This window comes from Oenanthe melanoleuca, chromosome 3, assembly GCF_029582105.1.
Source record: "Oenanthe melanoleuca isolate GR-GAL-2019-014 chromosome 3, OMel1.0, whole genome shotgun sequence".
Classification (NCBI taxonomy): Eukaryota; Metazoa; Chordata; class Aves; order Passeriformes; family Muscicapidae; genus Oenanthe; species Oenanthe melanoleuca.
Genome location: NC_079336.1, coordinates 4,330,682 through 4,346,498, shown reverse-complemented (window position 1 = coordinate 4,346,498; position 15,817 = coordinate 4,330,682). Strand labels below are relative to the sequence as shown.

Genomic DNA, 15,817 nt, shown 5'->3' with positions numbered 1-15,817 from the left:
CTGGGAAATTGTTCCAGGGCCTCACCACCCTCACAGTGAATAATGATGGTATTCTTCTTCTTCTTCTTCTTCTTCTTATTATTATTATTATTATTATTATTATTATTATTATTATTATTATTATTATTATTATTATTATATTACTGTTATTATTGTCATTATTGCTATTATTTCTATTATTAAATTTAATGTAAATAATCACTTCCAAGTAACAACTGATCTCATCCAGAGAAGGTGCATATTTCTCCACCAAGAGTGTATTTCACTTCAATGGTCTTTCACTATTGACTCCAGGGGAAGTCTGGATGACCAGTTTCAACCAGATCTGAAACTTTTAAATGGTTTTATTTAGCTGAAATATATTCTCTGGTGAAGTCAGGACTACAAAATCTGTTTAAGTACATGTGACAGATTTTAATATATTCAGTTACAAGCCAATAAATGTTTGCTTCAAATGTTCAGGTTATAAAAACCATTTCAACATGTGTGACAGGAAAATATTTTAATATATTCAGCTACAGGCAAAAATAGATTGGTATTACCCTGTCTACTCCATGCATTAAAATGGTCACAAGTCAGTATGACAGCAATGATGAGTGAAAAAAGGGTCATAATTATGTTTCTTTATTTACCTCATGGTTTTTGTGCCTGTTGTATTCATACTGTATTCAGAGTTTTCCTAAATAGCCATAATGAATAGAGATGGCCTAGAATTTACCATTCTGTATGAATACAGAAATTCTCTCCTGATGAGGACATGGAGTCTATAAACAAACAAACAAACAAACAAACAAACAAATATTTGCAATACAGAAGAGAAAGAGAAAATGCTGCTCCACTTCCAGACAAGCCCAAGTGAGCCGTGGGGACATTTTTCCCCATGTCCTGATCTGAGTTCAACAAGCCCCCAGCACCTCATGAAATGCAATGAGGCCAAGGCAAGCACCTGGGTCAGGAAAACCCCTGGTATCAGCCCGGAGAATGGGCTGAGAGCAGCCCTGCTGAGGAGGGGTTGGGGATGCTGTGCAATGAAGAGCTGGGCATGACTTGGCAATGACTGGTCATTTCTTACACTTGCAGCCCAAAAAGCCAACTGTGTCCTGGGCTGCATCAAACCCAGCCTGGGCAGTATTCTCTCTCTGCTTTGCTCTTGAGATACCCCACCTGGAGTGCAGCATCCAGCTCTGGGAGCACCAGCACAGAAAAGGCAGGGACATGTTAGAGCAGGGCACAAAGATGCTCCAAGGGCTGGAGCCCCTCTGCTCTGGAGCCCCTCTCCTCAGGCTGGGATGGCTGGGGATGTTCACCTGGAGAAGAGAAGGCTCTGAAAGACCATAGAGCCCCTTCCATTGCCTAAAGGGGGCTTCCAAGAAAAACAAAAAGGGATTTTTTATAAGGGTATTTAGTGACAGGACAGAAGACAGTGACTTCAAACTGACAGGGTTTATATTTGGGTTTAATATGAGGAAGGAATTGTTCCCTGTGAGGGTGGTGAGACCCTGGCACAAGGTGCCCAGAGAAGATGTGGCTGCTCCTGGATCCCTGGCAGTGTCCAATGCCAGGCTGGATGGGGCTTGGAGCAGCCTGGGACAGTGGAAGGTGTCCCTGCCCATGGCAGGGGCTGAAATGAGATGAGCTTCAAGGTTCCATCCAACTCAAACCATTCTATTCCCATGAATGTGTGACAGTGATTTAGAGGATATAAAGAAGAAAGCTTTTATTTGCATCCATAATTCATTTCTGGGGCATTAAAGCACAGAAAGATTTAATTCCTGGCCAAAAAGCAGTGACAGGAAGACTGTGGCAAGGCAAAGATCTGGACCCAGAATGCCCCAGGGTCCTGACCACAAAACATTTTTTTCTCTGAGGGTCGGTTCATCTCCATTTCTTCAGTGTAATTGAGTGCAGGAAGTAATCACAGACACTGTTGCTGTTTTTGAGCATGGTCTATTACAGAATAATCTGAACCAGTCTCTTAGAAGCAAGACAGTACTTTTCTGATGTGCAGCAGATAATGTGGGCAACAGAGGAATTGGTGCCATCCTTACCTGAGATGAAGGTGGCAGTGATGCTTTTCTGAGGCTCTTCCTTGTCTTTTGAGTTTTTCACTGTAGAGTGGCCATGGAAAGGCAAGCAGAGGGATAACTCAATATTAGCAAAACAAACTGAGCACTGTGTAAACATGGAGGAAAGAGCTGGAAGTTTCTCCATGTGAATTCAGGGAATATCCACTAAATATTTAACTTACTCCCACTTTTGTTTCCTATCAAGAGCAATGAGCAGAGGACCCGGCTACAAATGAGAATTTCTTTTTTTGTGTGTGTTTAAGTCTAATGATCTCTTATATCCCTGCAAAGGGCATTCCACACCACTGCAAAGGAGTGAAGTGCAAAGAAGTAAAACCTAAAGCACTTTCCAAGGTGTGGAAAATGCTCTCTGAAAACTGTGTTGCTGCAGCTCAGTTAGCCTTGAAAATTCAAGCAATTAAAATGCAAGTGACTAAGAAATAGTAATTTTGAGAAAGTAGTTTTTCTTCTTTCAGTCCTATTCATATTTACAAGCATCTTGAGCTGGCAGTTTTGTATAAGGGGAATTAACCACTACTTGGCTTAAAGGGTCAAAAGACCTCAGAAAGGAAGTCAAAACAGAATAGTTGTGACTTTTCTTACTCATATGATTATAATCTGAAGGCTGAAAAAGAGACCTGAACATGATTTGCTGAAGAAAATGACAGAGAGTCTTGACATGAGGATTCTGGTACTCTCCCTGCTGCCAGGGACCCTTGAACTCCAAGCAATGTCATTCACTGGAAGTTAAAATCCAGGGAAGTTGCCTTAGCAGTAGGTTGCTGTGGTAGTTGTCAGTCAGGCAGCTCTGCTCAATGCTGTCCTTAACAGGGTCATTGTCAAAGAGCTGGTGATGCCACCACAGTTTATTGCAGAGCAGTTTTGTCTTCCTTGTTCTACATGATAAGAGATTTGTTATCATCAAGCCTCTGTCGTGCCCTTGTTTCTCAATCTTTTTTCTTTCTCCATTAAACTTTGTGTCCCAGATTGAACAAGGAAACCTGCTCTTTTCCATCCAAGAGAAGCATCTCCATTAATTTCCACTCTTATCTACCTCTATATTTTTACAGGATTCAGTCTCAGCTATTTTTCTTTTCTCTAAATAATAAGTTGTAATCCTGGCATTTTTGAATTCCCAGCATGGGTCTATTTAGAAATTAGTAAGAGTAATTCTAATATGAAAGAAAATTGGCCTCTTTAAGCTATTGTTGTGTCACAATGGTGCTGAGAGGCACTAGCCAACAACGGCGCTGCTTTGTTACCAGGCACTGGGCAGAAACAGCTGGAGATGGGTCAGACCTTGGAAAATGTGCAATTTCAGTGGGTCAGTCAGAGGCAGCAAGAGGAAGGAAGTGACTTGAGGAGTGTCACACAGTAGGCAGCAGCAGAGCCAGGGCAGTGCCATTGAGTTCATCTGTAGTGCCATAGGACTGCACCCTTGAACACACAGCCATGCCTGCCCTGGGATCACATCCCTGGGCTGCTCTATTCCTGCCTTGGCAGAGAAACTGGGACAGGGAATAGAGGTGGGAGCACCCAAACAGTGTTCAGAGAGCCCATGGTGTCAACACGACTGGGTTACATCATTTGGGTAAAGATTATCAGTATATAATCAGCTCTGTCCCCAAAGGTTGTATAAATACCCTGATCTCTTTTCTTCCACTCTGGTAACCTTTTCTCTGACTGCCTTAAAATAAAATGTTCCCTCAAAACAAATCCCCTTTCCCCTCTTGAGTGAAGCAAGGACCAGCAGCACCAGCTGCAGCCAGTGAACTCTTTCAGAGGCAGCACTGGGAGGATTTCACTGTCCCCATGCCAGTGTCTGGGAGGGTCCTGCAGTGTTTGCCCATATGACCCTGCATCCCAAACATCCCACCACAGCCTGTTTGGTCCTGTCTCAGTTCTGCCAGATCCTAGTCCTGCTATCAGAGTTAAGGAGCAAAGAGAAGGACCCATTTCACTTGTGCTGCTGGAGGGATGCTCCCTCTCAGCATGGTTCTGGATTTCCTAGCAAAAAGGAGAAGATTGAGTTTTGTCATTCAAAAGAGGAAGGGGTGAGCCCAAATCAGCACTAGATCAAATGAAAAAAAGACAAAGGAGACAGAGCTGGGACTAGTCCTGAAGCTGGGCAGACTCCTGCAGATCTGGCCTTCCTGCTCCCAGTACTGCTGGGAGGATCTGGGCAGGTTTGGTCCCAGCCCTACACACTGTGATCCCTTGTCTCACAGTCCAATTTGATGTTTTGCTGCTTCCAGAACACTTCTGATCTTAGGATCACAGACAATCAATTACTTGTTGCCATCATGCTACAGTAACATAAAATTGGAGAGTCTTAAAAGATTCAATCTGTTGAATCTGGGTTTTTAGAGGATAGAGTGGCTGGAATGCATTGCTTCCCAGGTGACTCCTCCCTGTACCACACTCATGCTTGCCCAGAGATGTGCTCACCATAGAGGTGTGCAGAGGATGATGAGGCAGAGCTGCTGCACAGCAACATTCCTGTGCTGGCTGAGTCCCAGGTGCTCCATTCTACAAATAATGTTTGTTTGTTTGTTTGTTTTCCCATTGTCTGAATGACACAAAGAAATCATGAATAAATGGAGTGCAGGACCAAAATGCAAAGAGTCAGTGGAACTTGCTACCAAAACCTACATGTCAATAAGTGGTTGAAAAAAACCTGTAAGAAAGTGTCCCTGTGTGATTATTTGTGCAATATCCAGCATAACAGAGGTTTTGTCTTTGAGCCCTTGAAAATGAGAGTTATTGCTGTTCATGCCACTGTTAAACTGAGATCTGGGAACAGGGTCACCATATTAAATATGAGCAGGTTTGCAATGACAAATTGTATTGCATGGGCAATACATTTCATTCTTCTCTTTTCTTGACATGATAGTAGCTTTCATTTTATTTTAGCTCTGTGGTCACATTTCCTCTCCATTCTTAGTGTATTGGAGTCTGTCTCCTCACACCCCTGAAACAGCTGTAATATGCTTCATATTTGAATGTTGAAATAACCTTTTCACATCTCATTCCAATCTCTCCTTTCCCACCTCCTGCTGTATTTCTCCTTTGCCTTGTTTTCTCAAATTAGAGCCTTTCATTGCATATTTGAGAATGCTGGGGGAAAAATATATTATCCCTGAGAGGGCAGCCTATTGCCCAGTTGAAAAGAGCTGGTTTGTCATGTTAGGGACATCTTTACTTGACTTTCCTCACTGAGTACCTGGTATTTTTTTCACCAGTGCAGCATGAATATAATGATTACAACAAATAATGACTTTAATAAATGTGAGCATCTGGCTTCAGTTCCACAACCTCTCTCCAGCTCTGCTGCTCTTCCCTGGGCATGCTCCAGCCTCTCAATGTCTTTTTTGTCCTGAGGGGCCCAAAACTGAGCACAGCACTTGAAGTGTGGCCTCAGCCATGCCCAGCACAGGGGACAGTCCCTGCCCTGGCCCTGCTGCCCCACCTGGGCACACCTGGCTCATGTTCAGCTGCTGTCACCAGCATGCCCAGCACCTTTTCCAGTTTTCCAGGCACTCTTTCCCCAGCCTGCAGCTCTGCAGGGGTTGTTGTGACCCAAGTTAATCACTTGGACTGGGTTCACTAGCACACAAGTATTATATAATAAACTGTTGTAGTTGAAAGAGCAAAATGTATTGATCCAACTGGATTCTTCAGTTCCTGCCAAGGGAAATTAGGGAGTTTAGTGTCCCTAGACTGAATTTAGACTTGTAAATAACCCCTCAGGCAATAACATGCAAGTCAGTGCAGGCAGCCAGAAGAAAACAATTTTAAAATTACTATGCTTGAGGTTGCAAATACCAGCTTAAACAAGACTTAGCTGTTGAAAACATACAACTCCATGAGGAGACTCTGAGAATTCCACTTAAGTGCTGGTTCTGGTTTTCATAAATAGAGGTAAAGCTAGAGAAGCTCAGCTAGAGGTCTCAGCTCAAAGATGAGCTTCCAAAAGTAAAACTACAGAAATAAAAGAATATTTCACCTGAGGGAAGTTGTAGGAATTTCTGAAGGGTATGATGAAGTTGTCTCCTCTGAGGAGAAAAGGTGGCATTTTTTAATGAAAAGGCTTGAGTTTGCATCATGGCAGAGGTGTTTTTTAGCAAGGAGAGGTCACTCAAGAGGGGCTGTCCCCACAGAGTGTTTGCAGATGCTCTGCTCACTTGAGATCTGAGTCTTCACAAAGAGAAGATCTGGACAGAGCAGCCAGAGATAAACAGGAATAAAAAATTCATGTCCTCCTCTAAATGATACATGACTATTTTTGATGGACACTTTGATAATGACCCAGATTCATAGGTCCTCCTCACATATCAGGAAATATCAGTGATTTTGATATATGGTAGCAAACACAACCCAGTATTCATGTCCCAGACAGCTCCACACATTGAAACATTTTATCTCCCAAAGTGAACCACTACATAGAGGCAAACTGATAATTCAGAGCAACTCCTTTTTCCTACAGATTCAGAATACTCTTTATTTTTTTTCCCCTCTGGAAAGTAAAAATAAAGTTGTAGGACATTCTCACTTGGCAGCACCAAGTAATTCCTCAACTCATACTGTGTTTTATGCCAACAATTGGATCTTGTTTTATATATATGTCCATAATTACCTCAAGTATGTCTAATAGTTTCATGGTGAGCTCATTTTTTGCTTGAAGTTTCACATAACCTTTCAGAAATGAGTAGGTATCGACTTCATCCTTCCATCTGCCTCATTTCATGAGTACTTTATTAAATAAAAAATAAGTTTCACAAAACAATTCTAAAATATGATTTCCCCCCCAAATCTGGGTCTGCCAAGATGTATAACCTTGGCCAGTTGTGAACAGATCATATGGCTTGATCTGATGAGCAGGAAGATGGTGATGAGCACAACTTGCTATTGTTAAACAACACATGAATAATGCACTGGGTTTGGGATCCCTCAGCTCTTCTGCTTTTAATCATCCATTTTCTTTTCTTCCATTTCGTAACTGGGCTGTTGATGTAATCCCACCCCATGTGAATGCTAAGCTGAGGGTTTCACAATAAATGGAGTGCCATCTAAACCAGTGTGAAGGAGCCACACAGTGTAACCCAAGGTGCCCACAAGAGCTGGCAGAGGACTGGGCTCCTGATGCAGCAGTGGAGTCTCCAGTAATTAAATAATAATTAGCAATTAAATTATCAGCAAAACGTTTTAATCTTGCCTTTGGTCTCCTTGCTTGCCTGAAGAATTTTATTATTCAGTAGAGAGAGGATGGAACATGCACCAAGTGGGAAAGCAGATCTGGCTGGGACTGGGTGACATCAGCTCCTTGAACTGAGCCCTCTGCCATGGTCTCACCAAGAAAGGCCAAAAAGAATCATTAGGTGAGATGACTGCATAACACAGGCCAGGAATTTTATCAAGAAAGGGTTTTATCAGAATTAAAAGCTCTATTTGAGAACTTTAAAGCAGTGAATCCTCATCCAATGGCTGCACCTTGAGAATCTAAATGTTTGCACTCAGGATAAGAGCAAAACCCATGGGCAACATCTGTACCAGGGAACAAAACACTTTGTGTTCAAAGCTGCTGATGTTACTGCTTGCTGGGAACAATCTTGGGCCGTGCCTGGGAATGCCAGGACAGTGCCAACTGGCCCAGCCCAAACCAGTGCCAGGAACTGTTCTGTGAATTTAGCAAGGTGAGCAGTCAGATCCCAGCTCTTTGTGGTGATCTGGCATTGTTTAATTGTAAACCAGCAATGGGTTTGTGCACTGCATTAATTTTCTGCTTTCTGCCACAGGATTTGTGTCTTTTGCTGCACCAGCAGATATTCCTCCCTGTCCTTGTTCTGCCCAGGTGCTATGGAATCACCTCCAGGTCCTGGCCATGCCCCTCCTGGCTACTGCAAGATTAACCCTGTCCTGGCCAGAACCAGCACACTCCCCCAAAATGCTATCAAAGGGTAACCTCTGTTTCTCACACAGACTACACTGACTTGACCAAGCTGTTTGAATCTCTCAGTACTGGGCATGGTTTTGAGACATCACCTCTTCCCTTTTTTATTCTATTCTGGTAAAATAACTTCCTTTTATGATTAACCTGTACATATCCTACTCCCTATGCTGAGTCTTGTTTCTACACCCATGGCTCGAGAGCATTGCAACAACCACCCACATTCATTCAGCTGGATCTCCTCTGCTCAGGAACGTTCAGTGAGGGATACCTGCACTGAACAGCTCATGAGCAGCTGCTGGATTTCCATCCCATTTGGGTGGTGTCTTTATTCCAGAGCTGTGTGAGATGTTGAACAAAAAGGCACTGGAACAACTGTTGTGGAGTCTCCATGCTTGGAGATATACAAAACCCTGCTGAAATGAAAGGCTTTTAAAGTCTCCCAGATTCCTGAGTTTAGGCTGTTTCTGCTATACTTGAGCACCTAAATTCCACCTTAATGACATTTGAGATGCCCCCATGCTCTTGTGAATTTTAAAATTCCTTATCACAGAATCACAGAATGGTTTGGGATGGAAGGGACTTTAAAGACCATCTAGTTCCAACCCCTTGCCATGGGCAGGGATGGACCCACTAAACTAAATAAACCCACTAAACCAGGTTGTTCCTTATGGTGATTTTGGGCTCAGATGTTACATGGAGGTGAGTTGTTCCTGGGGCTGCTTGCCAAATCAGAATTCTGGAGTGTCACAGAGTGACCTCAGAGCTTGGTTCTCTTCTGGTGCACTACACTGGTTGGAGCATCCTCTCATTCTGCACTGGAGCAGCTCAGTGCTGTCCTCAGTGGTGTGGCTTTGACCCTGCTGGGGCCTTGCAGCAAACACCTTTCCTTTAACACTTCAGCTCAGAGACTCCTGCCCAGCCTCGTGTCTCCCATACTCAGCCACAAAGCCAGAAAACAAACCTCCCAACCTTCCTTCCCTTGCCTGCCCCCTCAGCCTGGCTTTATTTCCCAGGGCTGCTGATGGTTGAAGAACAATTGGTTTTGCTCATCTGAGGGGATTTGCATTGTGAGTCTTCCCGACGAGCCAAGGAGCAGAAGGGTGGGAGAGGAGGGTGGGAGGAGAGATGCTCTGCCAGCCAGGCAGGCGGGATCACTGGCAGCAGCTCTGCCTGGCTTTCACTCTGCCTCCCGGGGAAAATCCTCCCTCTCACTCCAGGCTTCTCCCCTGCCACACCAGAGGCAGGACAAGGAGGCAGCAGAGGAGTCCCTGCCCTGCCAGCACCCAACACCAGCTCTCACCTGCAGCAGGCAAACCATGAGGACGAGCTCTTTGCTCCTGCATCTCCACCTTTGATTGAAAACCTTCACCCATCTCCACAAGGCACCATGGAGGAGCAGTACATTTCCAAACTCCACCCAGTAGTGGATTATGGAGCTGGAGTCTTCCTACTAATCATAGGTGAGTTCACAGCTTTGCTTGGAGCCAGGGAGCAGGGATACAGGGATTCCTGTCTGTGCCATGGTCAGGCAGAAGAACCTGGAGGGAAATGACAGCAAACATTTCCCCACAGGTTCTCCTGCTTCAGTGCCTTGGAGTTGGTTGGCAGCCAGGATTAATCTCCACTCTTGGATCTGGAATTTTATTTTGATGCTGAAGAATGGCCAGCACAAATTTGCCTCTCTGGCATCACAAGTGTTTGAAATAAGTTGTCTGTCACTTTCTGTGGCATCTCAGCCCTGAGAAGTGAGCCAGGGCAGCTCAATCCATGGGGCTGATCAGGGGAAGGCAGCTGGGGGCTGATCCTTGGTGGGGAAATGTTGTTCTGCTGTGTCTTGGTAGGATGAACAGAACAGCAAAGTGTTTCCAAATAGCAGTTCTGGGTATGCCCTACTGCAGGCAGATTGGAAATGAAATACAAGTGGTGATAGCTACCAGCCCATGGATTCAGTTAAGTGTTTTCTTCCTTGCATGTGCACAGGCATTTGTTTTCTGCCCTCGTGGATTTGGGAAGGAATGGAACTTGTTTAGGCATGCTTTCCACCTGAATTTTTCCTAAGATTCCTTCCTTCAGCTCCCTTGAAAACTCTGGTTGACATAAGAAACACAAGCTTATATTTTCATGTGCTTTAATACTGAGGCTCTGGACAGAAGTGCTGGACTTAAGCACTTCCTATTTCCTCTTGTTCTGCACAGCAGAGCACAACTCAGGGTGAGAAAATCCCTGCTGACAAAACAATGAAGGGCTTTTTCAAGTTAGGATGCCAGCTCCCTTCTCTCAGAAATGTAAATACATGGATGCAGTTAAGGCAATGGGAAGGGACAGCAAAAAAGGGCTGGAGGCTGGAGCTCCCCGTGTTCATGTTCCACCATGCTGCAGTCTCACGCCTCTCCTAAAGGACTTTGAGGCACTGAAACTCCAGGCAGAGCTTCCAGCATTGGATCCAGAGCCCTGAGTGGCAGCCAGGCTCACTGCATCCTGCAGGGATGCTCAGAAACAAAGCAGTGAGCTGGACTGGAAGCAGGTATTATTTATCCATAGCTCTGCCACCTCACTGGGACTGCACGTTTGTGCCCTGAAATGATGTTTTTGTAAGGAACAAGGCCAGGGCATGGGTGGCAGCACTCACCACCAGCTCTTTGGTTACCATCCCACAGTCACAGCTCTGTCCTGAGCCAGCCAGCAGCCCACAGGCTGAGGGGTGGAGGGGAAGAGCTCCTGTCAAGGAAAAACAGAGGCTGGGCTGGAGGTCACCTCTGGTGACCTCTGCTTCCTGCACCTTGAATAGGGGTTGGGCTCTTACAGAAGAAAGTGAACTGGCTTCATTTTTCCTCCTGAAGCCTGAGGATGTTCTGTTTTGGGATTCTCACTTTGAGAAACAGAATGAGGGGTGACTCCAGGGAAGGGAACACAGCTGGGGAAGGGGCTGGAGCACCAGGAGAGGCTGAGGGAGCTGGAAAGGGGCTCAGGTGGGGAAAAGGAGGCTCAGGGGAACCTTGTGGCTCTGCACAACTCCCTGACAGGAGGGGACAGCCAGGGGGGATTCAGGCTCTGCTCCCAGGGAAAAGGGACAGGACAAGAAGAAATGGCCTCAAGTTGTACCAGGGCAGGTTCAGATTGGATATTAGGAAACATTTTTTCATGGAAAGGACAGTGAAGCACTGGGACAAGCTGCCCAGGGCAGTGGTGGAGTCACCATCCCTGGGGGGATTTAAAAGCTGAGAGGATGTGGCACTTGGGGACATGGGTTAGAGGGGGCCTGGGGAGTGCTTGGACCCCATGATCTTAGAGGTGTTTCCCAACCCAAAGGATTCTCTGATTCCATGATTCCATGTCCCAGCCTGTGGAGAGTGCTCTGCCCACTGAGCACAGGCTGCTCTGTCAGCAAGGGGCCAAGCCCCCCTGGGCATCATCCCCTGTGTCAGACACAGATCCTGAGAGCTCAGGGAACCCTTCAAGGGCATCCAGAGGTGGCAAATTGACATGTGTGGTCAGAAGGTGAATGAAGGAGGGACATGAGTCTCACATTTGTGTCCCCATTTCATTAAGCCTTTCTCTTAACACCTTTGAGGTTTTTTGTATTTACACCCATCTATTTATTCCATTTCATTGCATGTGCCTCCATGAAGTCCTCTGTGGGCACTTTTAAGTGGTACCTGTGAGCAAATACAGCCTTCCTGCATTCACAGCCACAAGGGAACATGACAGAATATTTTTCTGTCTGCCTCTTTCACATCTGGCTTTAGAGGACACCTTCTCAGGGAAACCTTTCATCAAAATGCTGCTACAGCACCATGTTCACTTGAAAGAAGAGAGAAAATGAGTTGTTTGGTGCATGTACTTCTGACACTGCTGTCACCAGCACTTTGAAGCCCTGTGGCACACCTGAATAATGCATGTGTGACAGCTCCTTTTGCAAAGCAAGCTCTGGGTCTGTTGCATGCCCCTGGCTAAACAACTCCCATGGTCCCACTACCCTGAGACCACCAGAACAGTCATGCTAATTCTCAGGGATCAGCAGGGACTCTGAGCTGCCCAGGCAGCACCCAGGCAGCCAGAGCCCAGTGCTGAGGCTCCAGTTGAAACTGAAGGAAGTCAAACAGAGGGAAAGCTTTGGGGACACATGGGCAGGATGGCTGGAGAACTTCAGCAGGAAGGAGAAGTGGGGATATTCTTTTTCAGTACAAGACATACTTGGACCTGCTGGAGTGGGTCCAGAGGAGGCCACAAAGATGCTCTGAGGGCTGGGGACAGGCTGGGAGAGCTGGGGGGTTCTCTCTGGAAAAGGCTGCAGGGAGACCTCATTGTGGCCTTCCAGTACTTAAAAGGGGCTTATAAAAAAGACAGAAAGGGACTTTTCACCTGAGCAGACAGTGACAGGACATTCCAAACCCTGCTAGAACATTGCAAAACATGTCAACCTTCCACTATGCCAGGTTCTTGCAAGCCCTGTCCAGCCTGGCCTTGGACACTTCCAGGGATCCAGGGGCAGCCACAGCTTCCCTGGGCACCCTGTGCCAGGGCCTCCCCACCCCCACAGGGAAGAACACCTAATATCAAATCTAAACCTGCTCTCTTTCAGTTTTAGGCCATTCACCCTTATCACTACACAATCTTGTAAGAAATTCCTCCTCAGCTCTGTTGTAGCCCCTCTCAGGCACTTCACATACTTGCAGTGGATACTTGAAGTGTTCACTGTGTGATATTCTGGTCTGTGCTGATGCTTCCCTTCCAGCCCTCCTGACAATCCTGGGGAACTCAGCTGTCCTTGCCACGGCTGTGAAGCGCTCCTGCCTGCTGAAGCCCCCCGAGCTGCTGACAGTGAACCTGGCAGTGGCAGACGTGGGGATGGCCCTCAGCATGTACCCTCTGGCCATTGCCTCTGCCTGGAACCACGCCTGGCTGGGGGGAGATGCCTCCTGTGTGTACTATGCCCTGATGGGTTTCCTGTTCGGGGTCTGCAGCATGATGACCCTGTGTGCCATGGCCGTGATCCGCTTCCTCGTCACCAACTCCTCCAAATCCAACAGTGAGTAAAGCCTGGCACCTGCAGTGCTGTGCTGGGGCTGGGCTGGGAGGTGCTTTGGGGAATATCAGGTCAGTAACAGCAGAATAAGCCTCAGCTTCTAGGGCAGTATCAAATCCTGCTCTTCCCAGAAGGATCTGGTTAAACTCTGTATGAAACAGGGAGGTTTTTCACTTCTCGGTTTTACCAAGTTACACTGCCTGAAAATGGAGAGCACAAGTGTTTTCCTGGACCAGACTGCCTTCCCTTCCTGTTTGTATTCAAGCAGACACACTGGAATTTAAAAGGATGGAATATTCTCCTGGCATTCCTGGGCTGGGACTGGAGCACATTCAAGGTGAAATTGATTTTATAAAGCTCCCTGCCTTACTAAGCTCTAGTGGAGCACTGAGGGCTGTGTTTATGTCTCATGCAGTCCTCTAGAAGAAACTCTGTTTCTCTAGAAGCCCAAAGATTAAGGACCTGCAGCAGCAGCCCAGGTGTATCTGTATCTGTATCTGTATCTGTATCTGTATCTGTATCTGTATCTGTATCTGTATCTGTATCTGTATATCTCCACCATCCTCCTGTCTAAGGAGAAGTTATGGCAAACCCCCATGTGGCTGGGATGGGATCCATATATTCTTGCTCTTCCTCTTTCTTGCAGGTAACAAAATCACCAAGAACACTGTCTGCATCCTGATTGCTTTTATCTGGCTCTACTCCTTGCTCTGGGCCATCCTGCCCTTGGTGGGCTGGGGCTACTACGGCCCTGAGCCCTTTGGCATCTCCTGCACAATAGCCTGGAGCAAGTTCCACAACTCCTCCAATGGCTTCTCCTTCATCCTGACCATGTTCCTCCTGTGCACGGTGCTGCCTGCGCTGACCATCGTTGCCTGTTACTTGGGGATTGCCTGGAAGGTTCACAAAGCATACCAAGAGATCCAGAATATTGACAGGATCCCTAATGCAGCCAAACTGGAGAAGAAGCTGACCCTGGTGAGTGATCCCTGTGATGGGGAGAGTGTGCAGTAATCAGGAGCTGGCAGAGAGCTGCCTCTGCTCCTGCACAGCTCACAGAATCATGGAATTACAGAGACCTACACAGAAATTCTGTATGGAAACAAGTTTTTAATATATTAAGTATTAATATATTCTTTTTTTCCAAATACGCACTTCAGTTGTGCATTTCTTTGTGGAAAAGCAGAATTGATCCAAGCTTTCTAGAGGCCAGTCATAGAATCACTGAATCATTAAGGTTGGAAAACGTCTCTAAGATCATCAAGGCCAACCATTAATTCAGCACTGACAGGTGCCACCACTTAACCATGGCACTAACACCACAGCAACACATTTTTTAATATTTCTAGTGACAGTGACTCCACCAGTCTGTCCCAACAACTGGCACCCCTTCCCATGAAGAAATGCTTCCTAATATCCAACCTAAACATCCCCTGGTGCAACCTGAGGACAGTTCCTCTTGTCCTTTCCTTTTTTACCTGGGAGCAGAGCCTGGCCCCACCTGGCTCTGTCTTCTAGGGAGTTCTAGAGAGTGGTAAGGTCCCTCCTCAGTCTCCTTTTCTCCAGGGTGAGCCCTCCCAGCTCCTTCATCAGACTCATGCTCCAGCCCCTTCTCCAGTCTGTTCTCTTCTCTGGACACGCTCCAGCCCCTCAATGTCTCTCCTGTCGTGGGGGCCCAGCAAGCACAGCTTTGGGTGTGTCCCCCACGCCCCTCCTGTGCCAGGGTGTCCAGCCCTGCCTGCCCTCTCCAGACAGCTGTTCCCTTGCAGATGGCCGTGCTCATCTCCGTGGCGTTCCTCAGCTCCTGGACTCCCTATGCAGCCGCCAGCTTCTGGTCCATCTTCAACTCCAGCGACTCCCTGCAGCCCGTGGTGACGCTGCTGCCCTGCCTGTTTGCCAAGTCCTCCACCGCCTACAACCCTTTCATTTACTACGTCTTCAGCAAGACTTTCCGCTGCCAGGTGAGGCAGCTGCAGAGCTGCTGTGCCTGGAGGGCTCACTCCTTCAGCTCCGACGCCTCGGCCGAGAACGCCGTGTCCGTGTGGAGTGGGGGGGACAACGTCCGTCTGTCCGCCAAGCTGGAGAGCCCGGGGGCTGCAGCTCCCTGAAGGGCAGGGCACAGCCCAGCTCAAGCCCAAAGCAGCAGGGATGCAGCAAATGAGGCTGTCACTGCGTATCTTATGGCAATACAGAGGTTTAAGTATATATTTTTAAGCAGCTCTCAAATATTGTCTTTAGGTCTCACCAAAAAAAAAAAAAAAAAATCTATTTTTCCCCAAGGAATTCCACTTTAGGGAAAATAGATTTATGTACCAAACATAAAATCATATAAATTAAACTTATTTTCAGGTAAACAGAGATTTATTATTTTTGTTCATTTTTTTCCCCTATACTTTTAATTTCTTTAATGCAAGCTATCTTACAACTCTTGGCTCTATCAGTAAAAAAGCCACCAGAGTAAACCATAGGTTGCACACAGTGTTACCAAATAAACACAGCTAAGCGTGTAGTTTTCCAGCAATACAGACTGAAAACCATATGGGCAGCAAGAAATGTTCACTGCCAGGAGAAGGCGAGAATGTGGCTGCTCCCAAAATGATGCAGAGATTTGTGGTTCCTTGCTCTTTGAGAGGTGCAGCTCCAGCTCCTCCAAGCACAAGTCCCAGCAGCTGAGCAGCCTTGGTGGGATGAGGTTTGTGGGATGTGGCAGTCAGTGAAGGATGCCTTCTGTGTACCCCAGATGGCACAGTGGGAAGGGAAGGAAGCTCTCAGCAG

The 15,817-nt window shown here is 46.5% G+C and overlaps 1 protein-coding gene across 1 annotated transcript; it reads left to right on the top strand.

Annotated features, from left to right (window-relative positions):
* Nucleotides 1-9,306: 9,306 nt before the first annotated feature.
* LOC130251548 (opsin-5-like) lies at nt 9,307-15,395 on the top strand. The gene is made up of 4 exons (XM_056488252.1): nt 9,307-9,476; nt 12,752-13,045; nt 13,689-14,020; nt 14,812-15,395. Exons 1-4 carry the CDS (start codon nt 9,404-9,406, stop codon nt 15,148-15,150), a joined length of 1,038 nt encoding a protein of 345 aa, XP_056344227.1. The 5' UTR covers nt 9,307-9,403; the 3' UTR covers nt 15,151-15,395.
* The last annotated feature ends 422 nt before the right edge of the window (nt 15,396-15,817 follow it).